The following is a 17,249-nucleotide window of genomic DNA, read 5'->3' as shown; positions in this document are numbered from 1 at the left end:
CCAGGTCCCACAGTTGTTCAGTCCCAAAGAAATACACAGAGGTCTACATATAATCATAAACTGGTGGGCCTATTAGCTCAGGCTTCTTATTAATTAATTCTTACATCTTAACCCATAAGTTTTCTCTGTGTTAGCCACGTGGCTTGGTTCCTTTCATCAGCGAGGCATTCTCATCTGTGTCCCTCTAGGTCTGGGTGATGACTGCAGACTGGGAAGAGCCTTCCTGTTCTTGTACCCCGCCTCTACTTCCTGCCTAGCTACTGGCCAATCAGCGTTTTATTAAAAATAATACAAATGACAGGATAAAAGACCATTGTCCCCCAGCAGGGACCTGTCTTATTAAGAAATGCGGGAAAGAGTGAATTCAGGCTGGGTAGGAGCCAGTTGATAATGTTCACTGGGACTCAATGATAAAGTCAGCTATACTCCAAATGAGCAAATGGGGAAAGCCGAAAGAATCATATGGAAGAGAGGAGAAGAAGATGGAAACAGAAAGGGGGATGACATTGAGGTGTGTAGCGAGCTTTCAAAACATTTGTGAGGTTTGTGAGAAAGAACTTCTGAGGGACAGGTTATTATCTGCCTTCCACAGCACTTGAATTACTGGTCCTCCTAGGCACATCTGCACTCAGCAGCTCTCAAGGGGACCTATGTCCGTGTGTGTGTCCCTGCCTTTGTGGAGGTGTTCCTTCTGTATTTTTACCATAAATACAAATGGAAATAGAACAATATTTCTAAATATTGCACAGGTGTGACCTCTGTACACAATTATTATTTATCTTTAGAATGAATAAATGACCAGAGTTTTAATCAGGGGATGAAGGAAGGTTAGCTACTTCCTGCTTCCAGAGCATCTGTTTCTATGAAGATACCAGCACAGCTGCCATGACATCTAAGTTTGTGAGGTTGGGTCAGCCTTGGGACTAGAGTTTCCAGAATAGCAGTAACCCTCTTCCTCCCTTGTAGCGGAGTTGTGTATACATGGGCTGGTAATTCTACCTGTCCTTCCTGCCACCTTGGTATCTGTCTAGAGTGGTGACATAATTGTTTGACCTATCTTAAATGGAGGATGACCTCCTGTCTGATAACTGTGAAGTTACTGCATTTCCAGGTACTTGTGCATGTTCCTCTGTGAACACTGGACAGATGTTTTGAACCAGGAGGAAATAATAGATTTTTCAGCAGCAAGCTTTTTTTCTTTAATACAGAGTGGGAGGTAAACATTGAAGTTTCCAACATTCAGAAGAGAAACATCCTTTGTGCTTACAAGGAAGTCTCCAAAGCAGCCAGAGAGGCAGTGGCTTTGCCTCACAAATATAATACTGCTTTGGACCAGGTGTTGTTCTGCCCCAGAATTCTTTGTGGGCCAAGCCTCTGAGCAAAGTGCCATGGGGGTCACGCCTGTCACCTCCATGCTCACTGTTTCTCAAGTAAATTCTTATCCATGTCCATCAGCATTGAATGAGTCACATGAAGTTCCATAACATTCAGGTTGGTTGATACCAGAAACTGAGGTGTGATGTCCACCTCTTCTGTCTCCCTCAGGCATGGGAAACTGGATATGTGTGCCCAGTTCCCTCACAGCCCATTTGTAACAATTCAAACAAACAGTGTCTGCTTACAAAATCTCACTAATGATGACATCTATTTAGAGCTGATTTAGTCAAATATACTTATAAATGGAAGGAAAAAGAGGAAAGAATGTCCTGAATATACAGCCTATATTTTGTTTCTGAAACTTTTATTAGAATTCAGAAATTTAGAAAACAAATTTATACTCAAAAACCTACTTGTTTAATTAAATAATTATTGACCTCAGTATAGAAGTGTCCCAGCCACTCAAACCTAGCTTGATTATAAAGCACATACTTTCCCTTTTGTTTTTTGAGATGCAAAAATTTATAAAACAAAAAGGAAAAATATCATATATGTGATAGTTAGATAAAGCTATTGGAATTCAATTCAATTGAAAAGTCCTTTTAACAGTAATAACGTGGCTACTAACATCATTGTAATAAGTCTACAAACTTTTAATAAAACTGTTAGTAACTATTTGGGAAAAATTACATATATTATTTGGTTACATTGATAGAAGGGTTGCTATCCCAGTCTTGGGCCATTAAGAATCTGTAAGATAGTCAAAAAACCAAATCCTTTGTTTGTAAAGAGCAATAGTATATCATCACATCAAATTCTTAATCTGAAATAAGACAAAGAGGAAAGTATCAGAAACTTAACTATGCAGAGAAACAAATTGCTCAGACAATTTTAAAAACACAGGAGCAGATGGCAAGAACAGGGATCCACGGTCTACATGGAAAGATCCGCAGACCACAACACACAGGCAGAGACAAAAATCACCAGGGAACATGAGGCTTCCAGTTGTGGAAGATAGAAACCAGAGTTAAAGATGTCCAACCCAAAATATGATTCATTGTCTCTCAAAGGTGGAGCAAACATCTGGACATGTCTAAAACCTCACAGACAAAACCTGGACTCCACATTTTACTCTCCTCAGACTTTGTTAGCATGTTAGCAACTTCTAACTAGTTTCAGTAATCCAGTAATGCTCACTAATTGGCTGTGGAGGTTCAGGTCTCATCTGACAACATCCAAAAACAGGAGAGGGAATTTGTTCCTTTATCACTTTTTCTAATTAAGAGAAAGTCTTCTGTTTTGCCCAGGATTGAGTGGCATATAAAAACAAACAAAAATCATCGTTTAAAAAAATGGCATTACCATGGTTTGATTGCATTAGTCAGTGTACTTACAGCCTCACCTTCCTATCGCAAAGAAGTGGAAAAGCTAAGCTTTGAATTCTGAGTCCAGGGATGAGAAAGCTTTTAGGTCAAGCATCTGACACGTGTGTGTGTGTGTGTGTGTGTGTGTGTGTGTGTGTGTGTGTGTGCATGTGTGTGCGTGTGTGTGTGTTTAGTCTTCTAAAACTCTTATGGGTTTCCTGGGTCCTGATAGGCTGACTCTCCTTGCAGAAGCTGGTGCATTAATCTGTATGGAAGAAGCTGCTCAACACAGAGTCACAAAACAAGTTCCTGATAATCGGTTGCAGAGGTGGAGATAGAGGGAATTGACACAGTTCCTGAGGACATCATCAACCCTTCTCCACAGTGACAGGCAAACTAGAGCCACAGAAGGCTTTTAAGGCTAAGACCCTAACCTGTGAAGTTCTCCTCTCCTGGGACTTTAATGAACTTAACTGTGAGGGATGATGAACAGAGCAAGGATCCCGAACATTCTTGGAAGCTGTCCTTCTCCCTGTATGTTTCTGCTGGGAGAAGCTCAGGGCACAGGCAGGCGGCAAAGTCTAACACATTAACCAGCATCCAAGATTATTTTATTTCAATTGTTTCATAATTATGTTTTTTATGTATTTGTTTTGTGTGTGTATGAGAATCAGAAGACAGCCTAAGCCTAAGTTCTCTGTTTTCAGGATCCAGCTTCCAGGCGTTAAATCAGGTCCTGAGGGTTGGCCTGGCAGCGGGAACCCTTACCCTCTGAGTCATCTCCTTGATCTTTTTCTTTAAATCTATTTTTATTGCATCGATAGTGTGTGTATGCAGTCACCCATGTGTGAGTGTGTGTGTGTGTGTGTGTGTGTGTGTGTGTAAGTGAATGAGAGACTTGAGGAAATCAGTTCTCTTCTTCTATCATGTGAATCATGTGAGTTCAAATGAGCCGTCTCTGGTCTCCAGGTGTGGCTATCAGCATTTCCCTGCTGAGGCATCTCGCTGGCTCCCATATTAGTTTATAATAATATACCTTTTTTCAAAGGGAAAAAATACTAAGAACACAAAGTAAATACTACTGTTGAAAAGTGAAATTTAGTAGAAATTATAAATTGGAAATGTTTGAACTCTTTTGTGCAAAAACAAATGGCAAAGATAATTAAAGACAATAGGGTAAGTTTTTCTCATATGAATAGACTTGGTTTAGAACCAGTCTAGGTCTCTGGATGAATGTATCAAATAACGCATGAAAAACTATGAAAAGTTATCATATTCGAAGGGCTCTGAGGGAACTTGTTGATAGCCCTCAATCACTTTGATAAGTAAGAATGTCAACGCTGAAGTTAACACTCATGCTTTCTTCTCAAACTTTACACCTGTCGACTCCAATGTTGGAGGAGAATTAACCATGATAGCAGCCTACACCGTTCACATCCGCAACTGGTCTGAAGTGTGTCTATTTAACATTTGCAGACATCCAACGACACCTTTGAAATCCCACTCATGCTAACCGGAAATGTGGTGCTGAGGAAACGACTCAACTATGAGGACAAGACTCGCTACTACGTCATCATCCAAGCCAACGTGAGTGCTGGGCTGCTCTTGTTCTCGCGCTTCCAAAGCAAAGTGCGCCCCTGGACAGGCGTGGTGACTTCCTGAGGGCTGAGTGTCTCTAAGTCGTTACCAGAGCACCCTTGCACTTGGAGGGTATATTCTATAGATAGATGTAGGAAGGGGTTGGGTATTGTTTCTCTTCACTCTTTTCTCTATGTAAGTCACTCTCTGATGTGCTAACCATACTACAAAAGCTTGTCTCTGCCCATGCTGAGGTATTTCTTCAGATACTATACACAACTAGCTACAGTGCTGTCACCCTGAAGCATGTTACAAAAGATATTTTTTTTCTGAATTCTACCCCAGAAGTTTCTAAGTAAAATCTGACGGTAGGACTGAGAGGCTGGATCAGTGGCTAAGAGAGTCTGGAGCTCAGCAGCTGTGTCAGGCAGCTCACAAACTTCTGCTCTTTGGTTACCAATGGCAGCAACAACTGCACATCAGAGGAGGTACATAAATTATCTTCATTTCATGGGTATGTAAAGTCACTTCTGCAACCTCAGTGGCTTCTGCTTCCTGTTTATATGTGTGATGTGTCTTAAACCACACTAATTTTGCCTTGCCAGTTTCTAGAGTGTCTTGAGGTAAAATAGTAAGATGAATGCTTCAAAGAAAAGTGTATTTATGGATATCCAGACAGATGGAACTGTAATACAGTATTTTTCCATCTATTGGTATGAATAAAAGTCATGAACACTATGTGACTGTGTCAAATGAACAACTAAAACAACAAAAAAACCTTCAAGAATAATTAAAGACCCAATACTAAAATAATTTAAATGAAGATAACGTTGCTGCCATTTGTATTTTTAGATTAATCCTGGACTTGAGTTTTAAGATCTCTGCTAGAGCTGCTCCGTCCTTGCTTGGTTAGAAGCATCCACAGCTTCCACTGTGGTTGCAGGGAACTGACTGTGGCGATGTTCTCAGGGCTGCTCTGGCTAGGCTGCATTTTCTGCTGCGGTAGACATCTGGTAGTGAGGGCACAGTATTGAATACATGTGTCTGTAAATGGGGCTGTGAGGTGTCCCCAGGCAATTGTGGAGCTACTGTCGTAGTGAATGTAAAAGCTAGATATTTATTCCAGAGATCATATGACATGGCTTCAAAAATAAAATAAGCATTTCTACCTCAAATTTATTTTAGTCAAGTTCATATAATTTCATATCATTTGCTAAAATCTTCATACCTCTGGCTCCATCTCATAAAATCCTACTTATTCAATATATTGCTAAAGAGAATAGGAGTACTAAATGCAAAAAGGTAGTTTTTGACAAGCTCAACTGAAGAAGTCCAAGGAATCAAAACGGTTCACAAAAATTATTTTCATTTGGAATGGAGAAAGTAAAGTATCATATGTTGTCTAACATACAGCATGTTAAAATCTTAAAATCACAGATCAATATTTGGAGCTGTAGTTAATAAATGGAGTGGGGGTGATAATGAGCTGTACCCGAGCTCCTTGTCAGAGGTAATTTTGCTTGAGACTGTACTAGGCACATGCCTTGTTTTGAAAAAACAAAGTTTGTTTTTCATCATGATATATGGTGATAATTTTGTTCAGAAGCTGAGTAAGCATGGAACCTGAGAGGCATCGTGCTACCATGTGGGATTAGAGTATTGAAACCCTCTGTGGACTTTCCTAAGAACTTGGAAGTCAGTTTGTGTGGTCTCCTACAAGCACTGACAGAAAGTGCAATCACACCGACCCTACTCTAGTCAATGGTTAGAATGAGCTTTTGATGTTATTCATCTGTTTCTCCATGAGCTTTTGTTGAGATGGCAGGTTATGGAATCTTGGCCTGCCTGTAAACAGGAGAATTAATGAGCATACAAAGGCTGGGGAAGGTCAGCTTTTCAAATTACATCTGATTTCCAGAGACTGCGCGGACCTGGTCCCCAGGCTGGGATTTGGAGCTATGAGTGCAACAGCCGTTCCTCACACTTCTTTATCTTGTCCAAGGGGGTTTCGTTTTTCACTTTCATTCTGGTCTTTGTGAGTTCATGATAAGATTTTTTTTTGTCTTTATGTATAATTCTGTGTTGAAAACACATGCACAATTTTTTCCCCACATATTAGTTAATGATAACTTAAAATACCTACACTGAGTGGAACATAATGATTCAGTTTTAAGAAAAATAATTAAAGAATTTGATTTGAAAGAGAGAAACAAACTGATTGTGCTTTAAGATAATAATGTTGACTTTAGGGTAGAAATGCAAAACAGTAAAGTTTTACCCCCGGTCCTGTGTCAGCAGTCAGAAAGGTTCCTTGGTCCTGCCAACAGTTCTGTCATGGTCAAAAGCTAGACATGCTGTAACGGAGGTCTGATGGATTACAAATCAACACCTCTGACCAGAAGCTCCATGTGAATCAGGATGGAAACAGAGACACTGGAATACCTCGAGGATGAGCAGATTGAGGAAGCTCCCCTGCTTCCCTGCTCCATATCTCACCTGAGTGTCTGCCTCAAGTCCCATGAAATTCTTTTAACAACTCAGTGCTTCCCCATTTCTGAGGACCCACGTCTGTTAACAGAAGCTCTATGGTCTTTTTCTGAAGCTCTTACATAAAATTCTATAATAAAGTTTCCTTTGGAAACTCACTTGCCCGCTGAATTTCATTCTTTGAGTTCATGAGATAAGAACCCAGAGACTCTAGGCCTACACTGGCTTTGAGAGTGGATGGTTTTCCTACATCCTAGTCCCTTGATCTATAGTCCAACCTATGTCAGATACACTCCATCACTCTCACCATAAAATGGGCACCTTATGCAACAGAAATTTATTTTATCAGGAGTTTGGAGTCTAAAACTCCAGATGAGAATTGGCCAGGGCTTGTTTCAGGGATGGGGAGGTCTCTTTCTTGATTACAGACAGCAGTTTCCTGGTTGTGTGCTTCCATTGCCTTCCCTTAGTCTTCCTGTGGACTGGAGGCCTTTAGTTCCTCCTAACTGTTTACGCTTTCTGATCCTACAGTGCCAGAGTCCATCCTGTGATAGCAGTTACCCTTGACCACCCATAGCTTCACTGTGATGAGGACTGTCTCATGCAAATTTGGATGACACATGATTCCGGTTGTAGAGTAGCAGTTAAACTCAGAAAAAAAAATGCTTTAAAGCACCATTTCTGTCCATAGTAATTACAGTTTTCTAAGTTAATTAAATATCCCAATTTAAAATAAAATTTGCAAACATCTTATTTTTAAGGAAGAAAAGAGCAGTCAAGAGTCTAAATTAGGACATATAATGAGTGAGCTTTTCTTTTTAGCTGCGTTGCATCCTCTCCTCCCAGGGAGTGAAGTAAACTTACTGAAATTAGGTAAAATGTATGCAGAGACTTCTTCCCTTCTCATCATTCATAGCTGACAGTGTTGTTTTCCTTAGTTACTTGTGCCATGCTGCCAGCGGGCCAGATCCGGATGTAGGAATGGGGCACACAGATGTGGCTCTCCAGGATAGCTCAAAAAGGGATCATGCCACCACCACCATCATCAGTGGCTACCGCAGGAGGAACTGCTTCATCCAATATTTCTTCCTTGTGTGACCCTGACAAATATTCTTTCAAGAAACTGTAGATTTCAATTATTGTAGATAACACCATTTCCCATTCCTTATGTGGGAAATAACAAATGCAACCTTAACTATGCAATGAAAATTATCATCTTATTAATGAATACACCCTTGGCATACTGTGACAAAGGGGGGACTTTACCTCTGCAGGTTTTTTTCCCAAATCCCATAAGTTACATTTAAAGACATTGTACAAAATATATGATCTTGGTATTGATTCTGCCAAGATCAACAAAAACCTGAGAACTTGTTAAGAGATGTTATGACTAAACGCAGAGCCTCCTGGTGGATATATTAACAGAAAATGATATTATGTAGCCACTGGGGAAAATGCATAAACTTGGATATTGCTTAGTAGAAATGAATTTTCAAAGCAAAATAAAATAGGTTCAGGGTGGTCTATTAAAGGATATTGAGACAGCAAAAGAGAAAAAAGTCTGTATCGCAAGGACTAGAGGGTGGTTGGCATGCATGTAGAGTTGAGACATGAAGTTGAAAATCATATATTTAATAACGGTCCTTTTCATGGGAAAAGTAAACCTTTGTATGTTTATGATGATAAGAAATTTTAGAATTCAGACCAAGTCTTTTAGAAGGTTTTATGCCCATGTTTCCATGGGTATTGAGTAGAAAACTCAAATTCCTTAACGATAACTTGTTAACTTAACTTGTAAGTGAATGACTCCTGAGCCATTAAAAGGGAGTAAGTTTAGGTTAGAGCGCTATGGGAAAGATTTACATCCTTCAGGAGCAGAGAAGGAATTAAAATGGCAAGGTTCCCAGCATAAACATTCTAAGAGGAAGGATGGACCTTTGTTTTAGGCCATCTGGTTTTTACAAGGCTCAAGCAGATCAGAGACCTAAAGGCAGAGAGATGTACTCATAAAGTCCAGACTTGCTGAACAAACCCCAACCACCAGAGATGTTTCTTTATAGCAAAGTTTTTTACATGTTAGTAAAACAAAAATGCCATTTAGGATATATGGCACTCTGTGTTATTCCCAATAATGAAGAAATCACAGCTCTTGTAACAAAGGAATAGGAGACAGTTTATTCTGAGCTATATACAAAAGACAGACTGTGACCTGGAAGCAGCAATTCAGGCTTCTCTGATGGCACAATCCACTGTAAGGAAGATCACATGGACTTTTATAGTCACAACAGAATGGCATAAATCAAGGCATTTACCAGGCATATTAGTGGGGAGATCATGGAGTAGTGGGTTGCAGTCAAGTGCAAGATCTCTGCTGTAGACCTCAGATTGTATCTGATACCATTTTAGCTTTAGGTGGGCTGTAGAAAGTAATATACTGTTAGTCTATTTCAAAAGTTTTATGTTACAGTAACAAAGATTTTAGGCCAGAATCACACATTGTTAAGTTACTTTTAAGAAGACTTATGAATCCAGGCATGGCGCTACACACCTTTAATACCAGTATTCTGGAGGCAAAGGCACAGCAGAACTCTGTGAGTTTGAGGCCAGCCTGGTATACAAAGCACGTTCCAGGAGACAGAGAAGCCCTGCCTCAAAAACAAACAGAAGAAGAAAAAGGAGGAGCAGAATAAGCAAGAAGAAGAAGAAACAAAGAAGAAAGAATTAATTGTACCTGGCATTTATATCATCTAGTTATCTAATTGTTTGTTTTACACTCATCAGGACCGTGCCCAGAATCTGAATGAGAGGCGAACAACCACCACTACCCTCACGGTGGACATTCTAGATGGAGATGACCTCGGACCAATGTTTCTGCCCTGTGTCCTTGTGCCAAACACCCGTGACTGCCGTCCACTAACCTACCAAGCTGCCATTCCTGAACTGAGGACTCCGGTAAGTAAACTCATCTTTTCTATTCTGTTTGTATCTTTAAGCCCATCAGAATCCTGTCAAAATGCTGTGCAGACAGTGGTAGATAATAGCAAAATGTATTTACAAAGAACTGAAGTGTTGGTTTTATGTAACTATTTTTATATGCTGTGTAGATAACATCACATTGTGTAATTTTATCCTTTACAAAGTGGAACGAATCTCAAGGAGCTGCAAGCTCTCTGAGACTAATTTCTAAAAAGTGTTTTCACCAGTAAATTAGAACGGTGTCCAGTTGCTAACACATTCAGAAATGTTGGAGATGCTGCTGGGCTCTCTGGAAGTAGAAGCTAGCAGATCCTGAGTGTACAAATCCACCCCTTGAAGATATGCTATAAAGAAACAGGAAAGCAAAACAAGAAAGTATATTTTCCACATTCAATTCTGAATTTTAAAACGCATTAGCAAAACTATACATTTCAGGCATATGAAAGTCATAATCTGGAACATCCTGAGTACCAGATACATATACCCAAGAGGCAAGAGTTTAAGGCAGGCATGTTCCTGAAAATTATATTAAAAACTTAGAAGGACAGGACTGTGTGTTGTCTCTCATGTGCAAAACTTACATGGATGGGTGGGTGGGTAGGTGGATGGATGAATGCATGCGTGGATGGGCAAGTAAGTTTACAGATGATTGACTAATTGTTGGGATAGATGTGTGAATGTGTAATAGATGATATGATGATATAGCACAGTAAAAAAAGGGGTGTTTGAAAAGAGAAAATAATCCAGCAGGAAATGAGAGACATCAGAAAAAGGCAACTGGGGGTGAATATAATCTAAATTCATAATACATATGAATGAAAATCTCAGAAAGAAGTAAAAATACAACAAATACACATTAATAAAAACTAAGAAAATATTAACGAATTGTAGCATAATAAGGAATCTAGATAAGATCAAAATAGTATTTTTTTCAAATGTGTGCATGCATTCCTGCATGCATTAACACATATATGTGCCTATGTATGTACATGTATTATTTCATGAAAGTTATATTCCCAGGCTTATCTCCCTGAACTTTCTCTGTTATTTGTCCAGCTCTTTGGGTTCCCAACATAATTTCCAATATTACAGCTAGTTGGAAAATCTTTGACATTTTTCTCAACATAAGTGAAAACAGAAGTTTTGGGGTTACTTTTCTTATATGAGAATTTAGATAATACGACAGAAATATTTTCTCCTAAATTAGTGATAATTTGCTGAGAATTTTATTAAGTTCAAAAAGCTCTCATCCAGTCTTACATCTGGTAGGAGACTTTGTTTTTAGTGTATCGTAAATGTGTGAGAGCTTAGTTTAAGTATAAATGACCACTGTTGCATTGGCCTGAATGAACAACAAACATATGAAGAATTAATATTGTGATGCTTTTTATATGAAGACTTCATTGTATATGATGTATATTATATGATGCGAATTATATTTTTGAGATCAAGTGCATTGACCAGGTTGATGGCCACAGACCATGGCAAAATTTTATTAATTTTGAAGGACCTAAAGCTAATCAACATTGTGTAAATAAAATGGGTGGGCAACTTAATTTTATGTCTTGATATTAACATTTGAATTTCTGTAAGAAAAGATACTATCAGTGGGGAATAGCAGGGTGTTTTGTAAAGTTTAATGAGAATGTTGAAAATACTTTGGTATTAATTTGTTACTAGGTTAGTTTATCTAGCTACTGAGACACCAACAGGAAGGATGATGGGTATAGAAATAATTATATTCATCAACTCGATCCAATGGCTGTTTAAGAGGACTTGATATTTTGAGGGAAGATTGAAGCTGTAGTTTGAGCTGCAGTATACCCTGAGGTTTTTAAGAGCTGGAAATCTTATATTCACAGGGTTGGGAGGAGTTAGATAAATGATAACAGTAACTAACAGTAATATTAAATGTCAGTTTGCCATGAACTCACGAACTAAGCAAATATTAACAGAGCAAACATACCCATATCTTCTCTTGCAGAGGCCCTATCTTTATGCAAATTTTGCATATTAGCCTTTAGAGAATTTACATAATTTCCCATGGTTGCATGAATAAGTGAATTGTAGAGGGTATTTATGCACACTGTGTGTGCACATGTGCGCGTGCGTTTGTTTGTGTATACTTGTGTGTGTAAAAGATAAAGATATATATGATCACTAATAGAGTCTTAACTCCATTGCCTGGCTAACACTACACACTAACACAGAGGACTCCTGTGGCTCCGGTGGCATGTGCTAAGCTGGGCGTTGATGCTACCTCTGGAGACTATGATGCCTGATGTGCCGTTGACTCCCCTTCAATATCATCGCACTCACTCTACATGATAATTTTCATACACTGAATGTCAGTACCCGAGGAAGATGTACCTCAACTTTTACAGTTACTGTGTTTTCAATGGGACAATCTGTTCCTTTGCCTCTAACTTACTAGTATAATACAAGGAGAGGACTGATGTCTGATCAAGGAATCTCTGATAAATTAACCCCCATGAATGACAGTTAACAGAAACCTCAGATGGTCTGAGCATGCTCAGTGCTTTCTTGGATAAATGGGGACATTCAAACAAATGAAATAAACACATGAGAAGGGATCCTTTGGGTGGCTCTTAAACCCATGCTTTAGGAATTAATGCTATATTAAAATTCTAGGATAATCAATCACTATATTAATTATTATTTTTATTTTCTTTGTATGTGTGAATGCCTGCTCATATGTGTGTGGTGCCTGTAGCAGTCAAAAGAGTGTCATGGATATCCAGAAATTAGAGTCAGTTCCTGGTAGTTGTGATCCAAATGATACAGGTTCTGAGAACATTCTGAATGCAGGTCTTCTACAAGAGTAGTAAGTGCTCTTAACCTCTGAGTCATCCCTCCAGCCTCATACTTCATCATTCTAAGACATCGATTCATTCCTTAATGCTCTGTAAAACAAAGAAAAGTAAATTTTTTATCCATAAATATGGAAGTTGATAGTTACTCATTAGAGATGATTTGTATTGCCATCCAGGAAAAAATACGCAATGTGTTTACTTCAAAAGTTCAGTACCTTCAAACTATAGTCATTTAAAGTTTCTATAAAGCTATGGTTCTGTTTTATGAGATTTGAAGAAGCGTCTCAATATTTCTGCCTGTGGCCCTGGAACCATGTTGAGGATGGGTAACCCGGGTTGCTAGCAGGTTAATTCTGCTGCTACTTGCCCAGAGCAAGACAGTGAGTTGAAAAATAACCTTATTAGAGCAGTGGCATAAACATGTGGGAAGTAGCTTAGGCAGTAACAGTGTTGCTTCTACCTCAGTCAAATCTCTGCTTGGTTTAGCTGTAGACAAATGTTGCTGGCAGGGGAGGAGGGGTGTCCAAATTGTGCTTAAGAAGACCATGGGAGAAAGGAAGTTTTAAAGATTCATGTGTCCTTCCACATTGTTACTTGAATCCACTCCGAAGCTCAGGTCAAACAAGAGTTCATTTTAAAATTTCATGGTAAAATTGCTTTGTTTATGTCTGTCTTTTCATCCCCCCATCTTCTATCTTTAAATCTTTAATTTTCCTTTATATATCCTGGCAAAAATTTGGGAAATTTCAATAAATAAGATCTTGCTATTCTGAGTGAGAAAAATAACCATTGATGTCAGCTGAACTGCACATGTTGACTCTAATTACCCACTGCCTGATTCTCAAACTAATTCCTTAGGTTCCAAAAGTCCTTTCAATACTCACCTCTGTGTGTTTGGGAAATTTTCCAAGAATTACCTCAGTGATATTCTTAATTCTACTGTAACACACACAGAATTCATCAGCTTAAAAAAAAACTTTTAGAATGTGGCCAAGTGTACTCTAACTTATAAAATTCAATGTCTGTGCTTCCTATTAAATTTTAAGTGAGCATATATTTAGAGATAAACATGTTTTATAAACATAGGGCTTTGAGTTCATCATCTTAAATGTTTTATGGCTTTACTTATATTGGAAAATCTTGTTGCATTTTTTATTCTTAAATGTAGGGATATCTAGATTTCTCTGTTTTTAAATTTTTGCCTTAATACAGTTTTTGTTAAGACTAAATTAATACCACATGAGTGAGTTCTGGTTCTCTTTAAATAGGCTGAAGCTGCATCTCTGTCTCCAGCTCTACCCTAGGTTCCAAGCTTTGGTTTATCATGGTTTTATAGTTACTGCCTCTATACAGTCACCTTACTATACTTCATGGCTAGCTCTTATATGTCCCAAACCCACTTCATTTGACATCTTTACCATGCTCAAATGTGTTTTCCCCCCAATTACCAAAGCCAACAATTCACTTAAAGGTATTTTTGTTAACCCTGAAGTCCCTAACCTTCTGTCTCTTCTGCCTCTAGTCACCCATACATCAAAACCAAAGCTAGTTTTCAAAATATGGATCAGTTCTGATATTTGACTATTTAGAATAAAAGAAAATACTGATGTTCAATGGGGCATATCAAGTAAGTCAAGAAGTTTTTCAGCATTTTGTTCAAAGTAATGCTATATCTTGTCCTTTTCTCTAACTTATCTCTATTCTCTCATAAACACCTCATCTACAAACACCTGATTTTGATTTGTTCCTGCACTTCTCCATCTATACTTGTCATATGTTTTTCATACATTAAGGTTAAGTTTGCTATTAAACATTTATTTTGAATAATGTAAAATTGCGTTTGCATATCCCCACTACATGTGTTACATAACACTCAATCACCTATTTCTTTTTCAGTAGAAAGTGAGGGTTTTATTTTTTACTATATTCCAGCTTGAATCCAGTGACCTCAAATAGTAGATGTTGAATAAGTTTTATTTTAAATTGATTCTCTTATATGTTAAGAAACATATACTAAATAAATAAAAACAGCTCCTACCCATTCCATTCTATAACAATCAAGCACATGTAAAGAGTTTAATACATATGTGTCTACATTGATTTAAAATAATCATAGATTATAGAAAGAGCCACATTATCTGTATATTTTAATTTACTTTAGGTCTTTTAAAGTAAGAATAGAATGGCAAGCACCAATTTGCCTTTCCACTTTCTAGGCAAGGTGTTCTTAAAGCAGGATTCTAATAGTCCCCATAAAGTCAGCATCTTCCCTGGTTGCCATAGCAAGCCCCAGGTGTCTCAACACGCTGCTCGTCAGGCCTCCTTTCCATTTCAATAATGTCACAAATACTAAATTTGACTCCCTACTTAGTCTTTAGCACAATTCTTTGCAATGTGTTTCCCATGGAGCTTTTGAGGGGGCCTTGTACACATACCTAGAGAAGAAACAGTGGCAATTTAGACCGTGCAAGGAGAACTGATAAACAACACATTCAAATGGCATATTGTATATTTTCCCCCAAGGTCAAACAGATGATCAGAAGCCTCAGATTCAGGTAGTAGAAGCAACAGATAATCCATAAGAATGACAGTAATAAAGACCACAGGCTCGGTTAGGACTGTCTCAGCTAATCCACAAGAGTGACAATAACAAAGACTACCAACTTGGTTAGCAATGTCTCAGGTATGCCTCTTAGAGCGTTCTTCAGGGGTGCAGGAAGTTTTCTGATTACCACTGTCTACTCTATCACATCTCCATCTCGATAATAAGAAATTGAAATTTTTGGTAAAACAGTTAAGCTCCGAGAAGGAATTTATTTTTGAAGTCTGGAGAAACTTTAAAGTAATGGTGATCTGAGGGTCAAGATTAAGTATATCTTTACTTGGACAAAAAGAGTTCCAAGTAGTCATTACTAAGAATTCTTGATCTATATTTATCTATGAAATATATGTTGTAGTAAAAGACAAAAGTTGTGTAAATTGTGTTAGGTTATGTTAAACTCTTCTTAGCCATGCATTTTGAAACTCTCTGATTGTTTCCCAAATTGGAGTGGAAATAAATTATGAAGATGTTTTCTCCCACAGTAGGACAGTTACTAATAAGCCAATGTGAAGGAAAAATCCTCAGTGGTATTAGGTAACATGCCTGGTATCTGTAAACTTCTCAGTTTGCCATCTACACTACAGGAAAAACATCCATCACATGTGCTGTTCATCTGATGGACACAACCCAGCTCCTGGAAAAGGCTTTAATATTACCGTCTATAGTTCTCACTGTCAGTGTTGCATGTTGTCGCCTGGTAGGGTGTTCACTCAGTGGTTCTTGATAAGAAGTAGGCAATTTAGATTAATTTTTAAATGTATGACCGTATTTAACTTGAATTCCACCTTGGAAAAGCGAGTTGTGTGTGTTGGTGCTGCCTAATTTATTCTGATTGGGTATTTCTAATGACTTCAGCATGAGTTGAGCCCTTTAAAAGGATTGAGTACTCGTGCTCTGTATATTTTTTGAACAGCCAGGTGTGGCACTGGCAGGCTCGTGTTGAATTAATTATGCAGTATATTATCCCTTTGTGCAGAGAAACAGCTGAGGCAAAATGCCACAAAGTAATAAATGCCCCGAGCCAAAAATATATCAACATGCCACGTTCCAAATGTCAACAGGAGAGCACTCAGTGCCTGATCCTTTCTCTCTTTCCTTAGTAGAGATATGAAAAACAAAGGATTTTCTAAAGTTTTCCAAATTTTCCTGCTGAGTTTCCAGTTTACAGGGTGCTCTGGGGCTTTGGGTTACCAAGGGTTTACACTGACCATATCGTTGGGCATTCTGACTTTTCATATGAATGGAAAATGATCCACAATGTACTTCAATGATAAAGTAAGAGGCTAGGAAATATACGCAATATGCAGAAACATCTAAACATTATACGCACTAAAACTTGGTGCACTCAGCCAACATTAATCTAAGTAGAAACTCTATGTATTTCCACTAAAATCAGAAACATGACAAGTGAGGCTGCCCACTCTCTTTATTCCTATTCAATATAATACTTAAAGTCTTACCTATAACAGTAAGACAACTGGAGGAGACCAAGGGCATACAAAAAGGAAGGGAAACAGTAAGCATGTCTTTATTTGCAGATGTTGTTATTTCACAGAAAAGTTACCCAAGAACTGATATGGGATTCCCCTCTATATACTATGAATATGTTTTATTCCATTAGTTAATAAGGAAAATGCTTTGGTCTATGGCAGGGCAGAATAAAGCCAGGCAGGAAGTCTAAACACATACACACACACAAGATAGATAGATAGATAGATAGATAGATAGATAGATAGATAGATGATAGATGATAGATAGATAGATGATAGATAGATAGATAGATGATAGATAGATAGATAATAGATAGATAGATGTAGAGACAATATATATAGAGGGTATATATATATATATATATATATATATATATATAGAGAGAGAGAGAGAGAGAGAGAGAGAGAGAGAGAAAGTAGACAGAGTCAGGGAGACACCATGTAGCTGCTGAAGGAGAAAGATGCCAAATCAGAACTTTACCTGGTAAGGCACAGCCTCACGGCAATGGCAATACACAGAAACGGGCTAATTTAAGATATA

The 17,249-nt window shown here is 38.2% G+C and overlaps 1 protein-coding gene across 1 annotated transcript in view; it reads left to right on the top strand.

Annotated features, from left to right (window-relative positions):
• The window catches only part of Pcdh15 (protocadherin related 15), a 600,282-nt gene that overhangs the window by 300,978 nt on the left and 282,055 nt on the right, over nt 1–17,249 (top strand). The window contains exons 7-8 of the mRNA XM_041655402.1: nt 4,218–4,328; nt 9,588–9,758. Coding sequence (XP_041511336.1) covers nt 4,218–4,328; nt 9,588–9,758 — 282 coding nt within the window. The remainder of the gene's footprint in view (nt 1–4,217; nt 4,329–9,587; nt 9,759–17,249) is intronic.

Source organism: Microtus oregoni, unplaced genomic scaffold (genome assembly GCF_018167655.1).
Source record: "Microtus oregoni isolate MIOR12 unplaced genomic scaffold, Mior012 000007F_ref0000211, whole genome shotgun sequence".
Lineage (NCBI taxonomy): Eukaryota > Metazoa > Chordata > Mammalia > Rodentia > Cricetidae > Microtus > Microtus oregoni.
Note: the sequence above shows the minus strand (reverse complement) of the source record. Positions and strands in the feature narration are given on the sequence as shown.